Source organism: Odocoileus virginianus, chromosome 19, assembly GCF_023699985.2.
Source record: "Odocoileus virginianus isolate 20LAN1187 ecotype Illinois chromosome 19, Ovbor_1.2, whole genome shotgun sequence".
NCBI lineage: Eukaryota > Metazoa > Chordata > Mammalia > Artiodactyla > Cervidae > Odocoileus > Odocoileus virginianus.
The window spans coordinates 31,221,658-31,248,358 of NC_069692.1; the positions used below are offsets into that span (position 1 = coordinate 31,221,658).

Consider the following 26,701-nt stretch of genomic DNA (forward strand, 5'->3'; position numbering starts at 1 on the left):
TTCAAATGAATCAACTGTTTGCATCAAGTGGCCAAACTATTGGAGTACATAAATTTTGCAGTTACCAAAACTGTAATCCTTCCATAATCACATTTCTGAATTCTACTCTCAGATTGCTACTTCTAATTCTTCTGACAATCCTTCAGTCTTAACACTTTCATTCTCTATCTTATCCTTTGATAACCTCTCTTTACTTTGTACCTAGCTTAGGTTCTCCGCTCAATTGTAAAAATCACTCCGTATTCAGAGAACACAGTTCCCTCATCTTTCTTACTTTTTCATCCATCTTTTGCTAAATCACTACTCAAGTTGTATTTAGCTTCTGCTGCCTAAATGTAGCTGAATAGGTTTAGAGAAAAAATTCATAACCACGAGGGCAAATCCCATTTTTACATTAATAATCAAAACCTCAGTTTAATCTACCTGCTGCTCTTCACCTACTTGTATTTTATCAAGCCATTCTGCCTTCAGACTCTTTACTGGCTCTTAAAGAAAGTCACTCCATTTGTTCTAGACCTCATCCCCTTCTGCTTACTCAAGGATATTATTTCAAAAGTTCTTCCCACTTTTGCATCATCTTTCCCTTTTTCTGAACTATTTCTATCAACATACACATGATATTTCTCCCATTTGAAAACAAGATATAACAAAACTCTTCTATTTATCTCTACTATGATAAGAAGTTATAGAATGTTATACTAATAAGTCACATTAACACAAGACAACTTACATTTGTGACCTCACTGAAATTTGGTTATTCCTAGTATGGTGGGTTCCCAGTCACGTGTGTCTTTAGTGTAACCCCTTTGCACTGTTATTTTAGGAAAAATGAAACTTTCCTTGGTATTTCCAACCAGCAAAGTCTTACCAAAAAGAAGCCAGTGATTTTAGTGCTGGCCACTGATCATCTTCTTAGTCAATCATATCTCACTTTCTGTTCTCAATTTATTGATATTTTAACTCTGCATAACAGAAATTGGGAGAAATGTGGAGATTGTAGAAGGAACAGTATATAAGGAAACAACTATTGGAGGGGGTGGGAGCTTTCTGCAGGATTTGATTGATAGTTAATGATGAGGTCTCTCATTATTTGATTACCTCTGATCAAAGAACCACATTTGCAATCCAGATGCTTAACTGATACAATATTTAGATTAAAATATATCAAAAACTTTTCAAAGAGTGGTAGATCGGTGTCATTGGAATAAATTTGAATTTAAACTTCACTTTTCTAAATTACCATGTGGCTGTCAGGAAGCTTTGTTCACATTAGTTGAATTTGAGAGATTATAAAATTTGCAGCCATGAAAATAAAGACGCTTACTCCTTGGAATGAAAGTTATAACCAACCTAGATAGCATATTAAAAAGCAGAGACATTACTTTGCCAACAAATGTGCATCTAGTAAAGGCTATGGTTTTTCTAGTGGATGTGAGAGTTGGACTGTGAAGAAAGCTGAGTGCCAAAAAAATGATGTTTTTGAAATGTGGTGTTGGAGAAGACTCTTGAGAGTCCCTTGGACTGCAAGGAGATCCAACCAGTCCATCCTAAAGGAGATCAGTCCTGGATGTTCATTGTAAGGACTGATGTTGAAGCTGAAACTCCAGTAAAACTCCAGTACTTTGGCTGCCTCAGGAGAAGAGTTGACTCATTGGAAAAGACACTGATGCTGGGAGGGATTGGGGGCAGGAGGAGAAGGGGATGACAGAGGATGAGATGGCTGGATGGCATCACCAACTCGATGGACATGAGTTTGAGTAAACTCCGGGAGTTGGTGATGGACAGGGAGGCCTGGCGTGCTGTGATTCATGGGGTCGCAAGGAGTCAGACACGACTGAGCGACTGAACTGAACTGAACTGTTTGAATTTAGGAGAGTATTCCTATTTGTTTGCATTACTATGCAAATATCTGCTTACATGACTAGTGGATACAACTAACTCGTTGACAATATAATTTGTTAACCTAAATTGACCATGGGAGATAAGATATTGTGACTTATGTTTACTATAACATATATAAGTAGGAACAAAATAACACTTGAACAATATCCATAGTGATACCATTAAGGAGTATAAGAAACTAGAGGAGAGAAAATATTTAGAAACAACAGCTAATGCTGTGAAATAATTGTCATTCATTCACTAGTAGTAAATAAATACAGTCTTCTAATAAATAAAAACTGATCATTAGCAAATGATTGTAAATGTTATTGCCATACTTTCCATTCAAGGGACCTAATTATTAATATTTATGCACAACTGGCATAGTTTAATTTAATTACTCTTTTGTAATGTTTATACAGTGTTAGAAGTATCAGTAATAGTACCAGGATGGAGATTATCATTTATAATCTTTCTGGCAGAAACAGCCAGATTGCTTCAAGTATGTGAAAAAAGATATTAAAGACATAATGAGCTTAAAGAGAGCAATATTCAAAGAGAAAAAAAAAAAGATGAGTGTAAGTATCCAACAGTTGTCAATCAGAATTAAATACCCTGTGGTTACTATCTGAGTGTCGAAAAACGGCAATCCAACAGCAATGTATAATTCTATATTCATTCAGGCTTATTTGAAAAGACCCCGATGCTGGGAAAGATTGGGGGCAGGAGGAGAAGGGGACCACAGAGGATGAGATGGTTGGATGGCATCACCGACTCGATGGACATGAGTTTGAGTAAACTCCGGGAGTTGGTGATGGACAGGGAGGCTTGGCTGCTGCAGTCCATGGGGTCACAGAAAATTGGACATGACTGAGCGACTAAACTGAACTGAACTGAACTGACTATAACACATGCCATTTTTTTTTTAAGATTTTGGTATACATGGCAGACATGCGGGCATACTATTCTTAAACTTTTCATAATTAGGAGTGGAAATGTGTAATCAAGTACATACATCTACCATCAGTTCTCTCATTAAGAGATCCTCGCCCCCTTTAAACTTGAAACACCTGTGATGTATGTGTAGAATTTCAACCCATCAAATTTAATCCTTAACATGCTGACATCTAAGTCATACTCTGCATGAAGATAGAAAGCTAACTGGTAACTAAGCTTATGGATTTAAGTCTTGGAGGATATAAATACTTGGATTCAGAAAAGTGTTTCATCTGCAGGAATGCAACTGCCATGATTTTTAAAAACATGTTTAGATCCAGAAAGGAATTGCAATCATCTTCTTCTACAAGCAACAAATGCATTTAACTCAGAATAAATCTGTCTAAGCCATTTCAGGTATATCTATCATCTAAAAAGTTCTCCTATTTAGTTCACACTATGAAAGTGAAAGTGAAAGTTGCTCAGTTGTGTCTGACTATTGTGACGCCATCAACTATAGAGTCCATGGAATTCTCCAGGCTAGAATACTGGAGTGGTAAGCCTTTCCCTACTCCAGAGGATCTTCCCAACCCAGGGATCAAACCCAGGTCTCCCACATTGCAGACAGATTCTGTATCATCTGAACCACCAGGGAATCCCAGTTCACACCATAAGGCTTTATAAATTCCTCTGTCTCCTCATTACAGTCTCTACCTAATTCCTTGTAACTCCTTCACTCATTTAAGATGCTATCATCTATGACACAGTGCTCTCCATTCTTTCTTTTTTATTGAAAGATAATTGCTTTACAGAATTTTGTTGTTTCCTGTCAAACCTCAACATGAATCAGCCATAGGTATACATATATTTCCCCACTTTTGAACCTCCCTCCCATCTCCCATCCCACCCCACCCCTCTAGATTGATACAGAGCTCCTGTTTGAGTTTCCTGAGCCATACCGCAATTTCCCATTGGATATCCTTTTAACATACGGTAATGTAAGTTTCCTTGTTACTCTTTCCATGCACCTCACCCTCTCCTCCCCTCTCCCCATGTCCATAAGTCTATTCTCTTTGTCTGTTTTCCACTGCTGCCCTGTAAATACGTTCTTCAGTACCATTCTTCTAGATTCTGTACATGTGTTAAAATACAGTATTTATCTTTCTCTTTCGGACTTACTTCACTCTGTATAATATGTTCTAGGTTCATCCACCTCATCATAACTGACTCAAATATGTTCCTTTTTACGGCTGAGTAACATTCTATTGTGTATATATACCATAACTTCTTTATCTATTCATCTGTCGATGGACATCTAGGTTGCTTCCTTATTCTAGCTATTATAAATAGTGCTGCAATGAACAATGGGATACATGTGTCTTTTTCAATTTGGTCTTCTCAGGGTATATGCCTAGGAGTGGGATTGCTGGGTCATATGGTGCCTTTATGTCCAGTTTTTTAAGGAATTTCCATACTGTCTTCCATACTGGCTAAATCAATTTACATTCCCACCAACAGTGCAAGAGTGTTCCTTTTTCTCCACACCCTCTCCAGCATTTATTGTTTGTAGACTTTTTGTTGATGGCCATTCTGACCAGTGTGAGGTGATTTCTCATTGTGGTTTTGATTTTCATTTCTCTTTTCTCAACATAATGAGTAATGTTGAGCATCTTTTCAAGTGTTAGACATCTGTATGTCTTCTTTTGACAAATGTCTGTTTAGGTCTTTTCCCCACTTTTTGATCGGGTTGTTTGTTTCTCTGGCATTGAGTTGTATGAGCTTCTTGTATCTTTTGGAAATTAATCCTTTTTCAGTTTCATTTGCTATTATTTTCTCCCATTCTGAGAGCTGTCTTTTCACTTCATTCTAATTCTTGAAATGGTACCAGCAGCTTTATAACTATACAGAAAACAGGTTAAAGACCTAACTAATTCTCTGAAAAATCTTCTTCACTCCTCCACAGCCACCTCCATTCCTTTAGTCAGTTATTCTACTGCACAACTACAAACTTTCACCTTTCTTGTTTATCTGCTCAATTTATTCTATTGCACCTTTTTTGGTGGGGAGTACTGACTACTAGCCTTTCTTTTCTCACCCTATCTTCTAACTTCTAATGTCCATTCCAAATTAGATTCCACAGAGCATTTGTGAACCACTCTTATTTCTATTAGTTTTTATAAAAGAAGCACAAACTCATCTTCTTCATTATCTACATATATATATTTTTTTATTCTCTGGAGAACCTTAACTGATACAGCTATTATAGCACCTGCTATATTATATTGCACATTCAATATATATCTAATTGAATCTCTTTATATATATATGTATATTATAAAGCTTTATTGAGCATTCAATATATATCAAATTGAATATCTATATATATACAGATATATACATACACACACACACACACACACACACACACACACACATATATATATATATAAAGTAATGCTCAAAATTCTCCATGCCAGGCTTCAAAAGTACATGAACTGAGAACTTCCATAAGTTCAAGTTGGATTCAGAAAAAGCAGAGGAACCAGAGATCAAATTACCAACATTCACTGGATCATAGAAAAAGCAAGAGAGTTCCAGCAGAACATCTATTTCTGCTTTATTGACTACGCCAAAGACTTTGACTGTGTGGATCACAACAAACTGGAAAATTCTTAGAAATAGAAATACTAGACCACCTGACCTGCCTCTTGAGAAATCTGTATGCAGGTCAGGAAGCAACAGTTAGAACTGGACATGGAACAACAGACTGGTTCCAAATAGGAAAAGGAGTATGTCAAGGTGGTATATTGTCACCCTGGTTATTTAACTTATATGCAGAGTACATCATGAGAAACGCTGGGCTGGAAGAAGCACAAGCTGGAATCAAGATTGCCAGGAGAAATATCAATAACCTCAGATATGCAGATGACACCACCCTTATGGCAGAAAGTGAAGAAGAACTAAAGAGTCTCTTGATGAAAGTGAAAAGGATAGTGGAAAAGTTGACTTGAAACTCAACATTCACAAAACTAAGATTATGGCATCCAGTCTTATCACTTCATGCAAATAGATGGGGAAACAATGGAAACAGTGAGAGATTTTATTTTTCTGGGCTCCACAATCACTGCAGATGGTGACTGCAGCCTTGAAATTAAAAGACACTTCCTCCATGGAAGAAAAGCTATGACCAACCTAGACAGCATATTAAAAAGCAGAGACATTACTTTGCCAACAAAGGCCCATCTAATCAAAGCTATGGCTTTTCCAGTAGTCATGTATGGATGTGAGAGCTGGACCACAAATAAAGCTGAGCACTGAAGAATTGATGCTTTTGAACTGTGGTGTTGGAGAAGACTCTTGAGAGGCCCCTGGACTGCAAGGAGTTCCAATCAGTCCATCCTAAAGGAAATCAGTCCTGAATGTTCATTGGAAGGACTGATGCTGAAGCTGAAAGTCCAATACTTTGGCCACCTGATGTGAAGAGCTGACTCATTTGAAAAGACCCTGATGCTGGAAAGATTGAAGGCAAGAGGAGAAGGGGATGACTCAGGATGAAATGGCTGGATTGTATCACTGACTTGATGGACATGAGTTTGAGTAAGCTCCAAAGTTGGTGATGGACAGGGATGCCTGGCATGTTGCAGTCCATAGGGTCGCAAAGAGTTGGCCATGACTGAGTGACTGAAACTGAACTGAACTGATATATCTAATCATGTCTTTAATATTTATCTTCTCTTCAAAATTACTAATCTCCAGGAGGGCACGATATAACTCTCTTATTAATCAGTATCCCTAGAATCTAGCACATTTCCTAGCACATACTGTATATGCTTAAAAAACTTTTATTGAAATAAAGTATAAAGAATATTCCATGTCTATTTTAATTCTTTGTAATACTCTTTCACCAAAGAGTCACATATATTTTTAAAAATGCATTTATTATGCAAAATTCTTTATACAAAGGCAAGTTTGATAAATTTCCCTAGACATAGGTAATCAAAGTTATAGTGCAGAATCAATAACTAAAGATAACTTCCAGAATTTGACTATGTATAACTTAAATATGGTATCTTAATAGCTAATTTAGGAAATACTTAATGATTCACATAATTTAATTTAGTGCATCTTAAAGTATATTTCTTCAAGCTCTAGTATATTAAGTGACAAGATACTTCAGTTAGGTTAAATAGTATTGGAACAGATTGCACTATGGCATTTCAGGACTTCTCAGAGGACTTTTCCGGGGATCCAGTGGTAAGACTCTGCCTGCCAATGCAGGGGTCATGGGTTCAATCCCTGGTCTGTTAAGATTCCACATACTGCAGAGCAACTAAGCCCATGTGCCACAAATACTGGGCCCATGTGCTTAGAGCCAGTGCTTCACCACAAGAGAAGCCACTGCAAGGAGAAATCTGTGCACCTCAATTAGACTGTAGCCATCTCCCCGCCCACTGTAACTAGAGAAAATCTGTAACGAAGATCCAGCGCAGCCAAAAATAAACAAGTAAATAAAATAAAATAACTTCTCGGAGCCTTTGATATGTCAATATTTACTGTGACACTGCCCTGAGATGTGCTACACAATGCAGCATTTCTCACACTTGATCACGATAAAGATTTTAGTTCACACTGTGTCCTAAGAAATGGTGTCCTAAAACTTTGCTTTAAGTAAAACAGATGATTTAAAAGCCACTTGGGAATGCTTTTATATACTCCAGTCTTATCACATTCTTATTCTTTAAAAGCATTATCTAATGCAAATAATGTTATAATTGGAAAACATGATCAAATGAAATAAAAACTAGGAAACAGCTTGAGTTTTACACAGTTGAAAAAATCCTGGTGATTGTAAATTGCCAAGAAAAGTCAACAAACACATTTTTCCAGATAGAATTTTTCTGAATATAGATCTTTCATTACAAAAGGTCCCTAAATTGTTGGACTTTTAGATATTAGATTTGCAACTATAAGCATAAATGTATTTAAAAGTAGGTGTCTACTATTAAAGAGTTCTGGTTTTAAAATTAAGAATTCATAAGCATCACTTGAAGTATTTGCTAAAACTGAAAGCTTCTAGATCCAAAGATAGAGTTTCTGATTCAGTAAATTGGGGGAATGGCCCAGATTTTTATCTTTTTAATAAACTTATACTGGTAATTTTGCATCTATTTTTTGTGCCCTAAGAAGATTATAAACATAGAGGTTCTATTACAACTCTAGGCTCTCTCTTCTCATTCTCACACCAAGAGTTTACTGTCCAAACCCTGCTGTTGTTATTTACCATAACTGTAATTTACATTTCACTTGGGCTTACATGAGACACATTTATTAAAATTACAATTGGAAAGACTATGTATTGGATTAAATGTATGCACTAAAACCAAATGTATCTTATGGGTGTAAGAAAAGAAATAATTCTATTAGAGTGTAAAACTTACATTATATTTTTGGGAATAATTATTTATGCCATTGAGGTGACCATATTATCTACAAAAGTTTTTAAACAATAACAATCATTTCAATACTACTCTTTGCTGTGTCTCCAATTAAGAAAGTTCATGACTTCTACCTTCAGAGGGTATTGATATGGTATTGATAGTATAAAATAGCATCTCTTAAACTTAAAAATGCACTATTCTGATGAGTTTATAGAAATAAAAAAGTGCTTACATAAAACTGAATATTCTTAAATACTCAGAAAATAATAAACAGGATATCTAATGCATGAATTGCGATAATCTCTAAAAGATGCTTATTCAAAGGTCATTTTCAATAAAAACCCAAATTAGATTGGTTTAATAGTTATCCAAAGAAACATAGTTATATGCTTTTATGTAAATTGTCGATGTGATATAATATACAAGGACATAACTCACTGTTGTAAGATTTAGGTTTGATTTCTCAAGAAAAATATGTTTAATATAAATTTATGAAGTTACTATCATGGTTTACTGATCAAATAAGCTAAATTCATTCCTATATAAACGCTTAATATTATTAAAAATATACTTTTGAAAATAAATTGAATCATGACTCTCTCAAACTTTGTATATGAAAAATTTTGTGTTTTGTAGTGTGTTTGACAAAATTTCCAAGATATTTAGGTAACTTAAACCTTATATTAATAATACTGACTTAGTTAATGGGTATTATTGAGTACACAAATAATTTCTAAGATAAAATAATGAAACATTTAACACTGAGTATAATAATGCTGTTGTTTAGTTGTTAAGTCATGTCCAACTCTTTTGTAACCCCATGGACTATATATAGCCTGTCAGGCTCCTCTGTCCGTAGGATTTTCCAGGCAAGAATACTGGAGTGGGTTGTCATTTCCTTCTCCAGAGGATCTTCCCCACCCAGGGATTGAATCCATGTCTCCTTCACTGGCAAGTGGCTTCGTTACCACTGAGCCACCGGGGAAGCCCCATGAGCATATTAACTAAGCATTATTTTCTTTTTTCTGATATAAATGTAGCCACTCTAGGTTTCTTTTGCTACAAGAGATATTTAAAGCAACATTTAATATGTATGTTCATATTGACATTTTGTTAATTGTTTACTGGTTGCTTTTACAGTTCCTATTTCTTCCTTTTTCTCTTGCTCAAGAGAAGACTGAATATATTAACCCCTCTCACACTCTTCAAAAAATGGAAGAAGAGGGGACTATTCCAAACTGATACATGCTATATCATGAATGAACCTTGCAAACATTATGCTAAGAGATAGAATCAGTCATAAAAGGCTGCATGTTATGATTTAACTTGTATGAAATGTTCAGAACAGGCAAATCTGTAGAGATAGAAGTTAGATTTGTGATTACCAAGAGCTAAGGGAAGAGTAAATTTTTAAAAAAGTAGGAAACGATTAAACAGTTAAGCTTGTTTCATATACTCCATACTGTGTAATTAGTTAAGTGCTGAGTTGACTGTGAAGAGCTACACAGCAATGGGTTTCAAATCAAAGAGGCACTCATCCTTAGGTAAGCTATACAGGTTCAATCTTATTAGTGTAACTATTAAAGTGATTTTAAGTTCCATCTGAGTCCCTGGAGCATTCACATTGCCCTCATTATTTATATAATTCTGTTACCTTCAGGAGAAATATTGATCAAATTTGTATGAAATAGTTATGTATTGGACCCTAATAGAGAAATTTTATCCCTCTCCATTTTTTTTGAACATAATTGGTTACTAAAACAAATTATTCAGACTCTGATGCATATCTAAAGGCTCTAATATAAGATATGAGATGAAAATTTCTTTAACAAAAGGCCTTCAACAGAGCTTCATGAATATGTTCTACAATGTACTTTGAATTCTTAACTCATTAAAGAATAGACTCCTGGATATAGGCTTTGGGCTCATTACTACAAAATATTCAAACTGTAAAAGTGAACTGAATCAGAAATTTTAGATCTCTTCTATCTATCCCAGACAGGCATATTTCATGGAAATAGATCAGTATTCCATGATTAAAAGGTATAAAAACTGATTACATAAGAATGAATGAACCAATGAAGAAAATTTAAACATGACTGTTCAGCATATTGTCAGCATTGTCTTTCTTTTTCCATTTTCGTGGCTATGTAAGGAAATCCTTTCTCTTCCTTCAGCAGTTTCTCTAACATTTGATTTTTCTAGACTTTGCTTTCATAAATGGACAGGAAAATATTTAAATATTATCTGATCATGACCTATCCTCTGAAATTCTGAAACTCCTTTTAAGTCCTCTTTGTGTTAGTCACTCAGTCATGTCCAACTCTTTGTAACTCCATGGACTGTAGCTCACAAGGCTCCTCTGTCCATGGAATTTTCCAGCCAAGACTACTGCAGAAGGTTGCCATTTCCTATTTCAGGGGATCTGTCTGACTCAGAGATTGAACTCATGTCTCTTGTGTCTCCTGCATTGGCAGGCAGATTCTTTACCACTGCATCACCTGGGAAGCCTCAAATTTGTCCATATGTATTTTTTAAACTAAAAAGATAACTGCATTATTTTTTTGTTTAAAATAATAGTATATATTTCAATTTAAATACCAGAGGGATTATATAAGTCAGTGTAATTTATGCCATCTGCATAAACTATTCAAACAAGTATATTACAATGTTACACCAGTACACACAAGAAATCATTTTGAACTGAGTCACTCCATTGCTGCTGACTGTATCACTGCTCTGTTAATGTGCAATAAAAATTACACAGGTGCTAAATCACATGCTGTGCAGTACAACAACATTCATGATACAAAGTTTAAAATAAAATATAATGTTGTATTTAATGGGGAAATGTCTTCTACAGCCTCAGCTTCATCTTTTCAATTAAATCAAATGAAATAAAATTAAAAATTTTATTTCTCAGTTTCACTAGCCACATTTCAGGTGATCAACTGCCCTGCAGTTTTATGAAAAGCCAAAATAAAAATATCCAGGCCTATTTCTTAGCCTGAGGTAGTAAAACTTATTTGAAGAGTTTCATAGCAAACTACAGATACTGTCAAAAGTATTCCTAAATTCAAGAAAGGATCAAAGACAAAATACTCAAGTGTTTCTCTAATGACTAGTAATAGTAAATCACTGTATCCTTATTTTCAAGAAATATCATTAGCAATGCATTAGGCTTGAGATTTGGAAATAAACAAAACTCTGATAAGGATGAGTTAGGGTGGAGTTAGTGAAAGTCAGGAAAGTCTGGCTTGCTGCAGTTCATGAGTTGCAGAGTTGGAAATGACTTAGTGACTGAACAATAAGGATGGATAAGGCAGCTACTGTGGGTCTACTGGCAATGCAAGTAGGGTTTGGCTATCACTTTTACTTTCAATATACAACTAATTTTGCTCTTCTAACCACAAGAGCTTTACACTAAGAATGGCATACATTACTGCATCAGTGTAGAAATAAAGGGAAGCAAAAAGTTGCAATGGTTAGACCCCAAAGAGCAGCGCTGAAAGTGAAGCCTGGCAGACCTGATGCTTCCCCACCAACTGCTTCACTTTGACAAAGGCTTCATGAATTGATCTGAAGACTTTGGTTTGCATAATATTAGTTCTCAGATACCTTCAAATGCAGATAAAGTCCTTCTGTCTTTGGAAGATCACCCTTTACCTAAGGCTGGTTTATTTGGCTTCTTGAAAAGGAATGTTGCTGTTTTTCTTTTATTTTTTTCTTTAATTATTTTTTTTTTTCTGACAAATATAAATAGCTCTAGTGTTTTTCCTGGATTTCAAGGGGATCTATGTCAGATATTCAACACCTTCAACATCATCATTGGAATTGTCACCAACAAATTTGTTTATGAGATCTTTTATAAAACATATCCCTAAGGGTTATAATATTCCAGGCAGGCCTAAAAATGGTTGCATTTAACCATGTTCATTTCTTAGTCATGGCTAACCATGCCATCACTTCATTCCATTTTGATAAAATGGATTCTGAATTTGCCCAGTGAAGTTCTAATTATTTGTTGGAGTCAGGCTGGGGTCCCTGATGCAAGCGTGTCCTGAGCAGCCTAGTATCAATGAGAAGCTGAAGTCCAACCCATATGGAATCAACGTTAACTCTTTGTGAGAGGGGCGCAGGCATACAAGCGATCTTTCTGATTCATAGAAATGGAAAGGCTGGATAAACTACAGCTAATAGACAAAGAAAAATGTTTCTATGATCAGTCCTCTAAATGTTTATTAATATAATTTAACTGAAGAAGGTTAACGACTATTTCTACACATATCTTTTTTTTCCTCTTTCATCTGAGGACAAGATTATATTAGAAGGCCTAAACAGATAATTTTTAATATCATCTCTCTACTGATGTTACTTTAAGGTTTATTTAAAAAATTATTAAATTTAAATATCTTAAAGCATTGAATTTCTAAAATTTTAATGAAATGAACATTAAAAACGAACATCCCCAATCTCTTAAATGTTTAAGTTAAAAACGATTTCTCTGCTGTATATGTGTATTTATATATGAACATACTTCACAATTATGCAATGACTAAATTGGATGGTTTGGAAATTAACAAAAGACTATTTGTTTTCTGCCTCAAAAAAATTATTTCTATACCTATCATAAGAACATTCTCATAATCTTATTCTACTAAATCTTTAAAGCGTATTCCTGAAAAGAGCACCATTACCTGTACTCAGTAAAAACAGAATTTGTGTAGCTGTATTAGTGCTAAACATCTTTAATATTGAAATAAGAGGAAAGCCAAGGAGATCAAAATATATCTATAGAAAAAATGTTGGAGGTTATTGTGACAGGATATTAAGAATTGTTTGGAGGTTGGACTTGGGACATTTTCCCCTTCTCTTCCTAAAATTCTTATGAGTCATATACATTATTTCATAAAGAAAAAGAAATTTGCTTAAAAATACAATGGCTAAAATTTATAGAGAAGAACAATTAAAAATGGAAGATTTTCCCCTATATAAGCATAAATTCCGAACATGAATTTTTTGTCAAAGTAAACCTCACGTTAATTAAAAAGACCATTATTTAAACTATTAATATAAACCATTAATTAAAAAACTATATGCAAGTTATGGGTGGAACTGGATTCATGATTAGTTTTACTTTTTCAGCAGTACAAGAGCTGAAATAATAATCCAGAAGATTATCTTTCAATAATTATTTGAAAATAATCTACAATCAAGATCAAATTATTAATGAAACAAAAATGCAATGAAGTGCCAGATCCTAGCATTAACAATAGGTACATTGGGTATATTTCCAGGAATTCAAGCATTATATTGGGGAAAATCATTTCACCTGCTACAGAGTTTAACAATTCAACTATTAAATTCCATACAATAAGAATTGTAGTAAGTACACAATGGGAGTTTGTCACATGTTCAGGTCTCTAAGTCTATGAGACCCAAATTTACACCCCTAGTTTAACCTCCAAGAACACAGAAACCTGGAGAGACTGGCTAAATAATCCCAAATGGGAGACAGATGTAGGATTTCGTGCCACAATCTAGACTATGCACTTAATCATTATGTTAAAATGCATTATAGTGACTCAACAATTCTTTATATACACTATTAATGCTGTTTTCTGTTTCTTTGGTCTGTACTTAATTGTTTTTGTAGTAAATTAGAATGAGGCACAAACTCACAGGGTTCTGAAAACAGTCGAGGGACCTACAGAGCAAACTAATTTATGGTGTAGCCTCTAATTGGCTGTAATTACAATATTTAATCAATGAAACACCTACTTTTAGAGATAATCAAATCTTTTCACTATACTCCACTAGTGCTATGGTGTATACAACAGGCTAATAACAATCAAAAGCATTATTCAAATGCTGTCAGGAAATATAAAAGTACAATTTATTGCCAACCCTGTAACATTTTTCTACCAAAACAGATTTCATATGGAAGCTGGGTATAAGAAAAATAAATTATGTAATCATCCATAATTTAACTCCAATTAAGGTGGCACATTTTATCCCTAAATACTCATTCATTCAAGCATGTTTGCACATATACACACATATATGTTTGCATATATACATACATTCACTCAACTGAAATGTTATTTATTACTATTAAAGAATTTCTCTGAATACTTGAGGCCAATAAGGGTGCTCACCAGTAAGCATTAGATATTTAAACAATTGTAGACACTGTCAGGATCATTAATATTACAGAAAAAAATGAGTTAAGACTAAAACATTTAATAGTAATGTTTAATCCAGTTATATTTTTAAAACAATATTTTTAGGACACTATTATTCAGCTTGCAGTTACCAATGCCTGTTAACAAGTTCTGAAGTTTATTTTGTCCTTTTTTCCAATCTATGTGTGGGTTAGGCAGAAGGATATAAAAAACTAGGAATGAGTTATGAATTATTTATTTTTGTGAATATGCATGATGATTGAGTATCAGATCACTGAGTGTCAGAAGGACTCATAACCATACATTATGTTTGTTTCCAAAGGGGAATAACCATGGCAGCAGCAGTAATAGTAAACTTCATTTTACTTTATGATATAATGAAAGGACTAACTGAACAATCATGTGATGTCTTAAATCAGCTCTTAATATCAAAGAACAAAGTGATATTACTGTTATTCAGACTTTGGGAAAGGAATAAGGCAAATGAACAAAAGAAAATTCAGCTGACCAAAAATTCTAATTAGTATAAATTCCATTTGCAAGGAAAGAACAGCTTCTCTCCAAAGAGACATTACAGTGCATGCAAAATCAAGAACATTAACTACCAGAGATATTCCGGATTTAGTAGAAGTGTCAGTGTTGTCACTCTGTAATTAACAGACAATCCAGAGGAATAGAATGTCTTTTATAATATTTCAAAGTTGGATGCCCCCCCAAAAAAAGCCCATAAAAAAGTAAGCATGATTAATAGATCTTAGCCCCAATACCAATAAATATAATATGCTAAAAAATTTACATAACAGAGAGTCTGGATTTTTTGTTCATACATTTGCTCTCAAATCATTCTTGTATATGGCTATGTATGTAGATGAAATCATCACTTTATTGTTTAAGAAATGAAACATGATGGGTTTTTTATATTTATCTCAGCCTAGTTTTTGTGTGTCCAAAAATGCATCTTTCTTGAACTTCCTTCAAATTTTTGCCTAACCAGTGGCTACAAACTCACAGTGACAACTACTGCCCATTATCCAGCACTTGACACGTCAGCTCAACATCACTATATTAACTGATTTTCAAGTCTTCTCATTCACTGGGGGGCCCTCTCTCCTAAGATTGATGAGGTACAGGCAGTGTTTGAGCTACCATCCTGACTTCACAAACAGCAGGAGTGGTCTCCGCACAGAGCAAAGAAGGAAGGCAAAGGGGAGAGAGAACCACAGCTGTCCTGGAAGAACAGGAGCTCCGCATGCTTATCTTCCAAAGCAATTAAAGCATTGTTTCTCAAACCTCACACTTCAGTGGAACACATGGCTTCTTTCATTTAAGTGCTGCAAGTCTTCACTGGTACATATTGAAACTGTAACAACGAGAGACTAAACTTTTGTCTCTCAGATATTTCACAGAGGCTAGAATAAAAGTGGCTGCTCCTTCCAGTTTAAATACATTGAAACTCTAATCACTTATAATTCCCAGAATGGTGTTATCGCTTACTTTTTAACTACTGAATTCACTCTGGCAGAGCTTGGGTAATAAAAACCATCATATTCTAATTTTCAGACAGCTTGATAGAACCACTCTTCTTAGTATAGAAAAAGTGTAATGGAGCACTTTCCTTCCCATAGGAAAGTCTTTGACTCATATGCTCTGATGCCAGCTAGCCTTCACATCTGCTGTTTCACCATTGATAGCTGTAACTTGGCATGCTAAGCTAGTGTCTGATGAAGCAGCTTTCCTCAAAGGCACCATTTTATTTCTTGCAATGGGAACATAGTAAAATGGTGTTGGTTTTCTGTAGGCCTTATGCAAATCCCTGTAATAAACATAGGATCGGGCCTCACATACAATAAATTGTGTGTTAGATGAGGATGGGGGAAGGAGACAACCTCTTTGGGTAAAAATCACTCCCTTATTCTGCCAATAAATTAAAAGGATCATAAAGACTTGGTTTAAATATTTCAAACTTGACTAATTAATATCAAAGCCATACTAGACATTGAAAAGAATACAAAAACACTTCAAAAATATCAACTGTATAGTATTATACAAAATATTAGCATTTAAACTAATGTTAACAGTGATCCATTACCCACGATCAATATCTTGATATCATTAATAGAGAAAAAAATAATTTTGGAGAGTCAGAGAGGTAACATGGCTACAAAAATCTGTGTTGTTTTTTTTTTTTCCTAGAAAAAAGTATCTGATGAAGAACACATTAACATGAAGAAATGAACATTTCAGTAATTGTATTAATCACTAATCTAAACTGACTACTCAGATACGCTGGTCTTCAATCATACAAAACTTGTCAGTTTTGTTTCACTCTTCTAAGCTTGTAGAAAAAAATTCAAAGTAAACTAAATTATCTCCAAAGTTGAATACACAACACAAACAAAAAATTCAAAATTAAGTCTCTATTTAGTCTGGATAACCACAGAGTAATTGCCCAGGTAGTAACTTGCAAGCAAGTTATCAAGAACAGATTTTGGCCAAGCTTTAAACTATCTGGTTTTCCCATTTCCCAAGATAGAACAGAATGTCAGGTTTGAGAAGCATTTTGGTTCAGTTTAGATCCGCAGGGGGATACTGAAAAATTACAGAGTGACACAAAGGAAGACTTCAGTTTTCATTATGTAATCATTTATTCCCATCCATTAATATAGGTACATTCTTTTTTCCACAAGGAAAGGAGTAACAGTGGCTTACCACATATTACAGAATTGTACAATAAGCTCAGGCAAGAAAACTGCATGAGCCCAAATTTCAAATGATTCAGGCTGGAAAGTTCCTCTGGAGGGCATGGCAACCCACTCCAGTATTCTTGCCTGGAGAATCCCGTGCACAGAGGAGCCCCGTGGCCTACAGTCCGTAGCGTCACAAAGAGTTGGACATAACTGAGCAACTTAGCAGGCACACACATAGTGTGAAGTATTTCATCTCTTAATCTCCTCCCCATTAGGAAAACAGAAAAGTCACATGTATTAACACAATCCTTTCAAGACTCTAGTATGCCCTGTTATAAGTCTCTTCTTTAATTGCCCCTCCATCCCCGCCTTGAGAGAAGAAACTGCAATGAAGGTTTATAAAGGAAAGGTGAGTATATTCACTGCTCAGTTCCCATAAAACACACGCTTTCTCAACTTTTTAGGTACACAAACAAAAATCAGGATTTACCCCACCATATTTCTTCGAGCAGGGAGAAAGTTCTAACCTTCTTCATCCTGCTACAAGACAGTTCCTAGGCACACCTATCAAGAGACTCCAGGAATGGTATAAAAAGTGAAGATGTAATTATACTATTTATTCTCAGCAAACCTGTTGAAAAAGGCTTTAAACAGAATTCAAGTAAATAATCCAAAAGAAGTAAGAATGTGGTCAGCAGAATTATCATGTCATGCCTTTGTCTGATATTTTGTAGTGTCTGAGTTGCAGAAGAGAAAAATGCCCACTGTAATATGAAAGAAGTAGAAGTGGATGCAATCAGTTAATAACTGTTACTACCAATAAACAAGGGGCTATTTAAATATACAATTAACTCTTTCTGCACATTAGAATCACCAGTGGAGATTATAAAAAAGATGCCCAGGATCCTGCCTCAAGAAAGTTTTATCACTTGGCTTGGAGAGAAGTGCTCTTTGAAAGCTCCCCAAGTGATTCTAATGTTCTAACATGCAGATAGGATGAGACTAATGATGTACATGAATGGATATTTCAAAGATGTTTATAACTTAGTGGATGGTATATCCAATAGGACAAAATAGCGACTCTATCTTTGTAAAAGAAAAATTGATATGAATACCAAGACTATTATTCATCAGTGATATGATTGCCACAGACAAGACCATATTTCCATATGCTATGCATGCTATTTAGTTCTATAGTTTGCCATATTTTCTAGGACTTCAGTAGATAAAAAAATAGCCCCATGGTTTAAAGTAGTGCTTTAACTGGGGATTCTAATAAAATAGTCAGTATGACTAACTTTACTGGGCCATGGTCTAGAACAGGGGTCCCCAAACTCTGGGATCTAATGTCTGATGATCTGATGTAGAGTTGATATAATAATAGTAGAATTAAAGTGTACAGTAAATATAATGTGCTTGAATCATCCTGAAAATATCCCAACACCCCAGTCCGTGGAAAAATTGTCTTCTGTGAAACTGGTCTCTGGTGTCAAAAATGTTGGGGACTGCTGGTCTAAAATTTTTGATGCATACATAGGGAGGCATACTCTATCAATGAATCAAAAATTTTAATCACAAATTTTGATGCCAATATAACTATACTCATTAATATTTTATCTTTAAATTATTTTATAGTTATGGAGAAAATATTTCCCATGTGAGACAGAAAAATAACATTTGAGAACTTTTTTTCTAATTTATTGAGGAGAAAGGGGGGTATCATTACTAAACATAAATTGATTCCAAGTAAGTTAAATTAACTGTGAACAAAGCTGTATGCTGGTTAGTGACACCTAAATAAAGTGGGCAACTCTTAGATTGAGCAAATATTTAAGAAATAATCCCTGTACTTACTAAAGTACCATATGAGTTTTCCAATTATTATATTGTCAAAAAATCTTTTCTGGATAATGATAGAAATTATTAGAATATATTAAATAGTAAATCTGGTACACAATGAAAATCATACTCAATTTCTATCCATGCGCAAATAATTATTGAGCCTTTTTTTTTGTGATCACCATGTTTAACTAAGAATTTGCCATATAAAATAGAAAGTCATTTAAAGAATAAGTTCTGGAGATATAATGTGAAGCATATGATTATAGTCAACAATACTGCATTATAAACTTCCAAGTTGCTAAGAAACTAGATCTTGATTGTTCTAACCACAAAAAGCAAATGATAATTATGATGTAACTGAGACATTGTCTAATGCTATAGTGGTAACCATACTGCAATACATATGTCTCTCAAATCAATACATTTTTCACCATAAACTTACACAATGCTGCATGTTGATTATATAAAAATTAAAAATAAATAAAATACATTAAAAACTAATTTAAATATCTTTGCTAAGTTCAAAAACTATTCTAGGTCAATTTCCTGAATATGCAAAATGGAAATTCCCAAGTATTTTACCATCAATTTAAGAGGAAAATAAACATTTATTTCAGAAAATACTTTTCAATCTGAAAAATAACTATAGATGCCATGTTAAGAATTTACTTTTCTAATGTATAAATCTCTTTATAGTAAATATATTATAATTCCATTAGCACCACTATTCTCAATCAAAAGAACAGAATTTATGTTTTGCAGAAATTAAGATCTATGAATAGTATGTTTCTAAATCCATTTATTAACTGCATGCAGTAAACTGTCAACTTTTTACATTCTATCCCTTGACTCAGAAATTACTTATGTTCTTTTGGCATTTAAGAAGCAAAAATCAGTCAAGCTTTCAGAAAATCATTACAGGCATGCCACACAAGCAATTCAGCCTTAAAAACCTATACTGTCACCCTGGCATAATTTAATTTTAGAAGACCATTGAACTGATAAGCTCAGAATAAGTAGCAGACTATACAGAACATGCTATAGTTGTATATGCCCCAATGGTTTAAGGCAAATGTTTTAGAAACTTAATATGATCAAACAGTTGAGGTCATGTGGGTCAGCCCAAATGACTAATGCATTTAGCTCTTTTGAGTAATGATGGTTATGCCATGATGTCTTTGGTTATTACTTTTATTGTCGATACTATGAGTTCCTTGGTTATTGGTTTCATAATTAATAAGTCACTTAACCTCTCCATGGCCCAGTTTCCTCATCTGTTAAATGAGCATAATGATAATTGCTTCCTACCTTCCTAGGGGTTGCTGGCAAGATTAATGAGTTGGCATTTAGAATGCACTTTGAGTTCTTCTAAAGAGGGAAACTATGCACAAAGGAAAATGAAACAAAATAATACCTTCTTTGGTACTAAGTAACAAAAGATAAAACTACCCTCCCAGATGTATTAATTCACCTGCTTGCATTCCTAACTCTGTAACCTTCATACACTCCTGAATAAATTGATATTTTAACCCAAGGTTAAAACGAAAATACTACAGAGGGCTACATATTTTGAAGAAACCTTTACAACTCACTAGAGAATAGAAAAAATTTCAAAGTAAACGTATATTCTAAACACAGCTAAAATCCTTTATCACAGGTGTTGCATCAATGAATGCAATATTCATTGTTCCAAAAGATAACTGTACAGAATTTGGTTTTAAAAAAAAGTGAGTTGCTGCCTTAAAGGAAACCTAACTATGTAACACTGATAGTAGATGGATGGAGTGAGGAATTAAGCTCAGGTTTCTCTGATTCCAGTTTCCTTCTCTCTTAACTATTCTAAATTGTAGACTATATGTTCAGAAGTATTAAGTGATTTACATTAGATATTTGATACTACTTAAATGTCCTTTCAACATGTGGCAGAATTTATTTAATAACTATAAAAGTGGACACCTATTTCCTGTGATATCTTTAGGAAAGACAGACTATATTAATATATGTAACAAAACCAGTGATTTCAGGGAGACCAAACCCAGAGAGAAAATTTGTAGAAATTGAAAAACCTGAGTCACAAGTTGCACAGAAGCAAGGTGATTTCAGCATCATTTTGTAAAACACATGATTCACTTTGAAAATATAGGGATTCTCAGAAGAGACCATAATACCTACAGGCTATAGCTGAGTTATTTTTGAGTTGATAATCTACATGCATTCATTCTCCTAATCTTTATACTCCAAGGAGAAAAGAATGTGCTAGTTGCTTGGTAACATTCTGTATTGTGTTGGGGTGAGGTTTCAGTTTGGCTGCACCAAGTTCCTAGATTCTGAGAAGAATTTTTAACTCCTAGTTTATTGTTTTTCAATAAGATCCCTGAGCCCTCATCTATTTTATTATCTAAATATGACTATGATCATATTGGCAATGTCATATAGCTCTCTATTGTTTTACATGAGATTACAATGAAGAACCACCGTCTGCTCAATTTTGAGTTTTTTTCCCAGTTATTGCTTTACATTTATCCCTGGAGAGAGTGTGTGGTGTGTAATGGATATAGGGGAGATGAATGAAATCTTCTTGACAACAGTATACAAGTAAGGTCAATGAACAAAGTCAAGCATGTTCTTTGGAAAAAGAATTATTCTGTGCTGTAGAATGACTGTGTAACTCTGTTTTTGCAATACTGAAGACTCACCCCTCCTTTAAGCCCGGATATCTTGAGCCAGCTCTTGCTTGTAGCAATACAACTTTACTATTTAAAATAATTTTTGGAACTGAGCTGTTCCAGAACAATTAGCTAACAGCAGGGTCTTATTCAATTAGTAAAAACAGGATGGAAATTCCTTTAGAAAGTCAATGCCTTAAGGGTGCTTCCTAGAGTGTTTGTATGCATTGCTGTTAATTAAGAAACAAAATAATGGTATCAGATGTAAATTGACGACACGCAATAGTCTCTGATTCATTGTAGAATTTCAAAATGAGTGTACAATTGCTTCAGTTCCAGATTGGTAGGGATTTTTTTTAATTCATACTAATAGCTGATATAGAAAGTGAAGTGTTCATCTCTCAGTCATGTTCCACTCTTTGGGACAGCATGGACTGTATCTGCCAGGCTCTTCTATCCATGGAGTTCTCCTGGCAAGAATATTGAGTGGGTTGCCATTACCTTTTCCAGGGGATCTTTCCAACCCAGGGATCGAACCCGGGTCTCTGGCATTGCAGGCAGATTCTTCACCATCTGAGCCACCAGGAAAGGAGCTTTCATATGAAAAATAATTTCATACCAATAGCTGGTATAAGCATATAGTTGTAACAAGCCAAAATATGTAGCTGAAATTAGTATCATCTAGGGATACACTAAAATAACTAAGGAAAAAATCAACATTTACTGAATACTGTTTCCTTTCAAATTTTGATGCCTTTTCAAGTTTCAATAGTACGATGTCAGCATGTGATAAAACTAACAACATAATTGTCACCTTAGTGATTATCAGTGTGTGGTTTTTATTGTGACTATCACACATTCCCAAAGGCTTCAATTTTACAGAAAGAAAGTCTGTGCTGCTAGAAACAGAAAGTTGTTTCACATCAATTTTCTCTGGGTGCTAGAGGCACTCCCATGTGTGAGCAAGGAAAACGAGAGATGAAAGACTAAGAAGAAAAGTGAGCAGCAAAGAAAAGTGAAGTTAGGTAAAATGACACTGCCAGAGAGCAACTGAACTCAAACAACAACAATAGCAACAAAAAGCATAGCAGAAGACCAGAAAGATTGTAAAGAGAAGAAACGGAGAAATAAGCTCAAAGATGGGGAAAAGGTGAAAATTTTCAAACAGTGATTTTTCCAGAGGTGCACCTTGCTATATTACACAAGAGCTTTGAAACAGGGTATGTGAATAATCTAGAAAATAAAAGCAAAATTTGAAGTATTTGTGAAGCTAAAATAATTACTTCTAGTATCAGACCACTTGCATTAGTATTTTATATGCATTATTGCACAAACTCAACCTCAAAAGTGCATTGAATACTATGATAATTTAAATGCACCACATATTCACTCTCTACAAATTACTGACACTGATAACATACATTTGTAATTGTCAACAGCTAGTCTCTTTTTTTTTAATTAAAAAAAGGTTTTTTTAATAAAAAAAAACAATCTCTATTAAAATTTAATACTCAGGAAAAATGATCAATTGCAATTACTATAATCAAATAGCACCATATTATCTCAATGACTTGCTCATATTTGATTATTCAATAAATTTGATTAAATGATAATAATTTTCCAATTAAATGTAAAATATGCATGTAATCTTTAAGCTAGCCATTAAAAATATTCTCTTTGAAAGCAATTTAATTTTAAGAATTACGTGGATTTGACTAAAACATTCAATTGATCTCATTCTTTAGGCATTTGGTGATCTCCAGAACCCCCAAAAAAGCTGATTTAATTTGGTAAGAATTTTTACAAAGAAAATTATATAATTATTTGGCAAGTTAAGTCATATAAAATCCTGTTATATGATCGCTGATCCTGTCTCCAACAAACTATGTGTCTTAAAAGTGAGAATTATATATTATTTGCTCTAGAATACCCAATGTGTAGCACAATTTCTGGTACTTGGTAGGTGCTTACTGGAGGTTTGTTGAAATAATTTTTATAGTTTGAGTCAATTATTTTTTACAGAGAAAAACAATCTACCACTTCTGCCCACTTGAACTGCCAATTGCATTTGTGTGAACAATGAAGGAAAATACCAAGGCTTAAAAATTTGCTAAACTATAAACAATATAAAAATACTCAGTAAAATAGAAGATAAATTAAGACATGATACTGAGTCCCTAAAGTGGAATCTCCTCGTTGGCACTACTCTGACCCAATGAGATCGGTGGAAGTAAGGAGACAATCTGAATATTAAAAAGGAGGACAAGATGCTATGTGCCCGGAATTTGGTGCCACCATAATTTCCATTTAAATGTTTAACACACTTCCCCACTGGAAACCACTGCATGCCAATGGGGTAGGCCATTTTGATATTCTATGCCTTCCAGAATATTAGATGGATGATTGTCCAGTGAATACGAAACTGCTTGTGCTTATTTTCCTTGTTTTTCTGTAGGCTCTCAACAAGTGAAAGCTCTTCCATCTTAACAGAAAGAAATGCCTGTATGGAAAACATTCTTACATGTAATCATTTTATTCTTCTGGAATATCCACACCTTGTAGAGTCTGACTTTCCCATTATTCAATTTTTCAATAGATATATCACTTTATCTACTTACATTCAATGACAAAACCTTGGTGGGGAAAATAATGTTACTTCTGAACAGATTTTCCTTCAAACAAAGACGAAATACGTATAAAGCAACAACTCCTTGCCATTTGCAAGTATTAAAATGATTTGCCTTGATGACCATATATTTAGTTGAATATGTCTCCATCCCATGAGAAATACGCGATTGATTATTCTCTACAAATAACAATGTTCCTATGCTCTTACATTCATTAACACGGAAAGGTTTGCATTCTGTCATTATGATACATAAATTTTAGATAAGCAGTAGGACTTACCTTGAAAAAAGTCATGGTTGCGCCATCCTCTACTGCTCCATACTCTATCTTGGTTTGTTTAGCTAAATCATCAGCAGAGTCAATAGGGGATTCCATGCGTTCCACTGTCAGAAAGGCGGCTAAGTTAGCAGTATACGAAGAAATGATGATAAGTGTGAAAAACCACCAAATGCCTCCCACTATCCTGGTGGAGAGCGCTTTGGGCATGAGCTCAGAACCTAACGAAGATTGGGGGGGAAAGGTGAGACGAATACAGAGAATTTGATCAGCAGTCAGGTACTTTTGGTCACAGTGGAAGAATGGAATCACTGTGTAATAAAAGCTTAAATCATAGATTTACATATCACTTTAGTAAGCAAGGAACAACCACTGGGAGAGCAGAGGCTAATTTCAGATAGCATGTCCCTTAGGACATCTGTGTTTACATATAGTGACAGGAGACTAGAGCTCTGCCTGAGACAGTACAAAATAAGAATCACATATTAGTGACATACAACCTTTACAAAAATAGCATTAGAATCGAGAAATATCTCTCCCGTTTATAAACTACTTTTATAGATTTTCATATTCTTGTTAGTTAAGTAGGTTTTAGAAGAAATGACTTAATGTACATTTTGATCCATTTCTTAACAAGCTTTATTTATGTGAAGTTTCATTACTCATGTGCATGAAGCTCAAAAATCTTGTCCATACTGCCATTTTAAAAAGTAATGTATGAATATAATTTCACTTATCCACATTTTTTGAGCCAGGGGGCTTCAGTCCAGTGTTTATTTTAAAATAGGTAGTAAACTATTTTTTATGCATAAACAAATGTCTCCTGTCACTATAGTTAGCTTCAGTGAGGGAAATCAGAATAAGAATAAATAAATTGGCATAAATTTATTTTTACACACATATACAAATTTCATAGTAATAGCACAATACATGGCTGGAGTTGCCTGCTCATGATATTAATAAGAGAATGAGATCTGATCATTACATTTTGCTTTTGATTATTATTAATTTTAATTAATTTAGATTATACATTAAAATTCTAACACTTTTTAAATTGTCTTTTAGTTCTACCATGTTATTTACAGCCTTAATATGTAAATATATAAATATCACATGCATAACTTTTTTAATAAGAAAATTATACAAAATTTATGTATATATATATTACTATTTACCCTTCATCATTTTGAACCTATAATCAAGAAAGCATTGTCTACGAGTAAATTAATTTTAATAAGGTTTGAGTAAAATGGAATGAAGCAAAGATGGACTTCATGTTTTATATATTTTTAAATATAATAACAAATACAGTAAGATAACATATCTCTTTATGCATTAAACATACAACAAATTATTCATGCTACCATTGAAAAGAAGTAGTATCATGACTTGGTTCTAGCAAAACAGCCCATCTTATACTGCATTTCATCTTACCCTTCCAATTTCAAACAAACAAACAACATTTTAGAAAGCAGACAGACTTGGACATGACAGCCAACTCCAGCTCCAGACTCTTGCCTACCACTCTGTAAGAAAAACAAAACAAAATAAAACAGAAAAGTACCTTTCTGATGGAGTTGCTCCTAGGCCCTGTCAGACACACACTTGGACACCAAAACACTAAAATAGTCCCACCATGGTCAGCAGCTTTGGCTGCCCAGTCTACCATTTCTTTTCTTTTCTTTTTTTTTTTGAATAACAACACCAATAAAGTCAAACAAGACTGGGAAAGAAAAGAACAGTGGAGACATTCGACAAAAATGGCCCAATTACCACAAGTTCATATCTTACCCAAGAACTTAAAGTGAATACCTCCTAGGCTTGTGAATCAGAGCCTGGTTAGGGGCTGACTGTCATGTACTCAAGGTAACGTCATGTCCAGCACTATATCCCACTAATTCCTGGGGAGCTGGGCATCAGCCAGAATAGTATGGGTTCCTCTTTCATGTATCCACCAGCAGTGAAGTAGTTATGTGGCAAAGCAAATGTACATTTGAATTTTGCATTGCTTGGATTGCTTGTCATCATTTTAGAGATATTAGATATAATTTTATTTCTAATTGCTAGATTTTATAAATATCAAGTTCATCTCACCAATACTGAAATTCAAAAACATCCAAATATTTCATAAATTATACATAAAAATAATATCCTATTTTTCA

General features: G+C 34.2%; 1 protein-coding gene across 8 annotated transcripts in view; it reads right to left on the reverse strand.

Annotated features, from left to right (window-relative positions):
• The window catches only part of GRIK2 (glutamate ionotropic receptor kainate type subunit 2), a 732,075-nt gene that overhangs the window by 100,750 nt on the left and 604,624 nt on the right, over positions 1 to 26,701 (reverse strand). For 7 of the 8 annotated variants that reach the window (XM_070450050.1, XM_070450048.1, XM_070450049.1 and 4 more), the window contains one exon: positions 24,543 to 24,760. In XM_070450050.1, coding sequence (XP_070306151.1) covers positions 24,543 to 24,760 — 218 coding nt within the window. Of the gene's footprint in view, positions 1 to 24,542; positions 24,761 to 26,701 lie in introns of those variants that run through there. The other variant, XM_070450056.1, reaches the window with a different exon arrangement.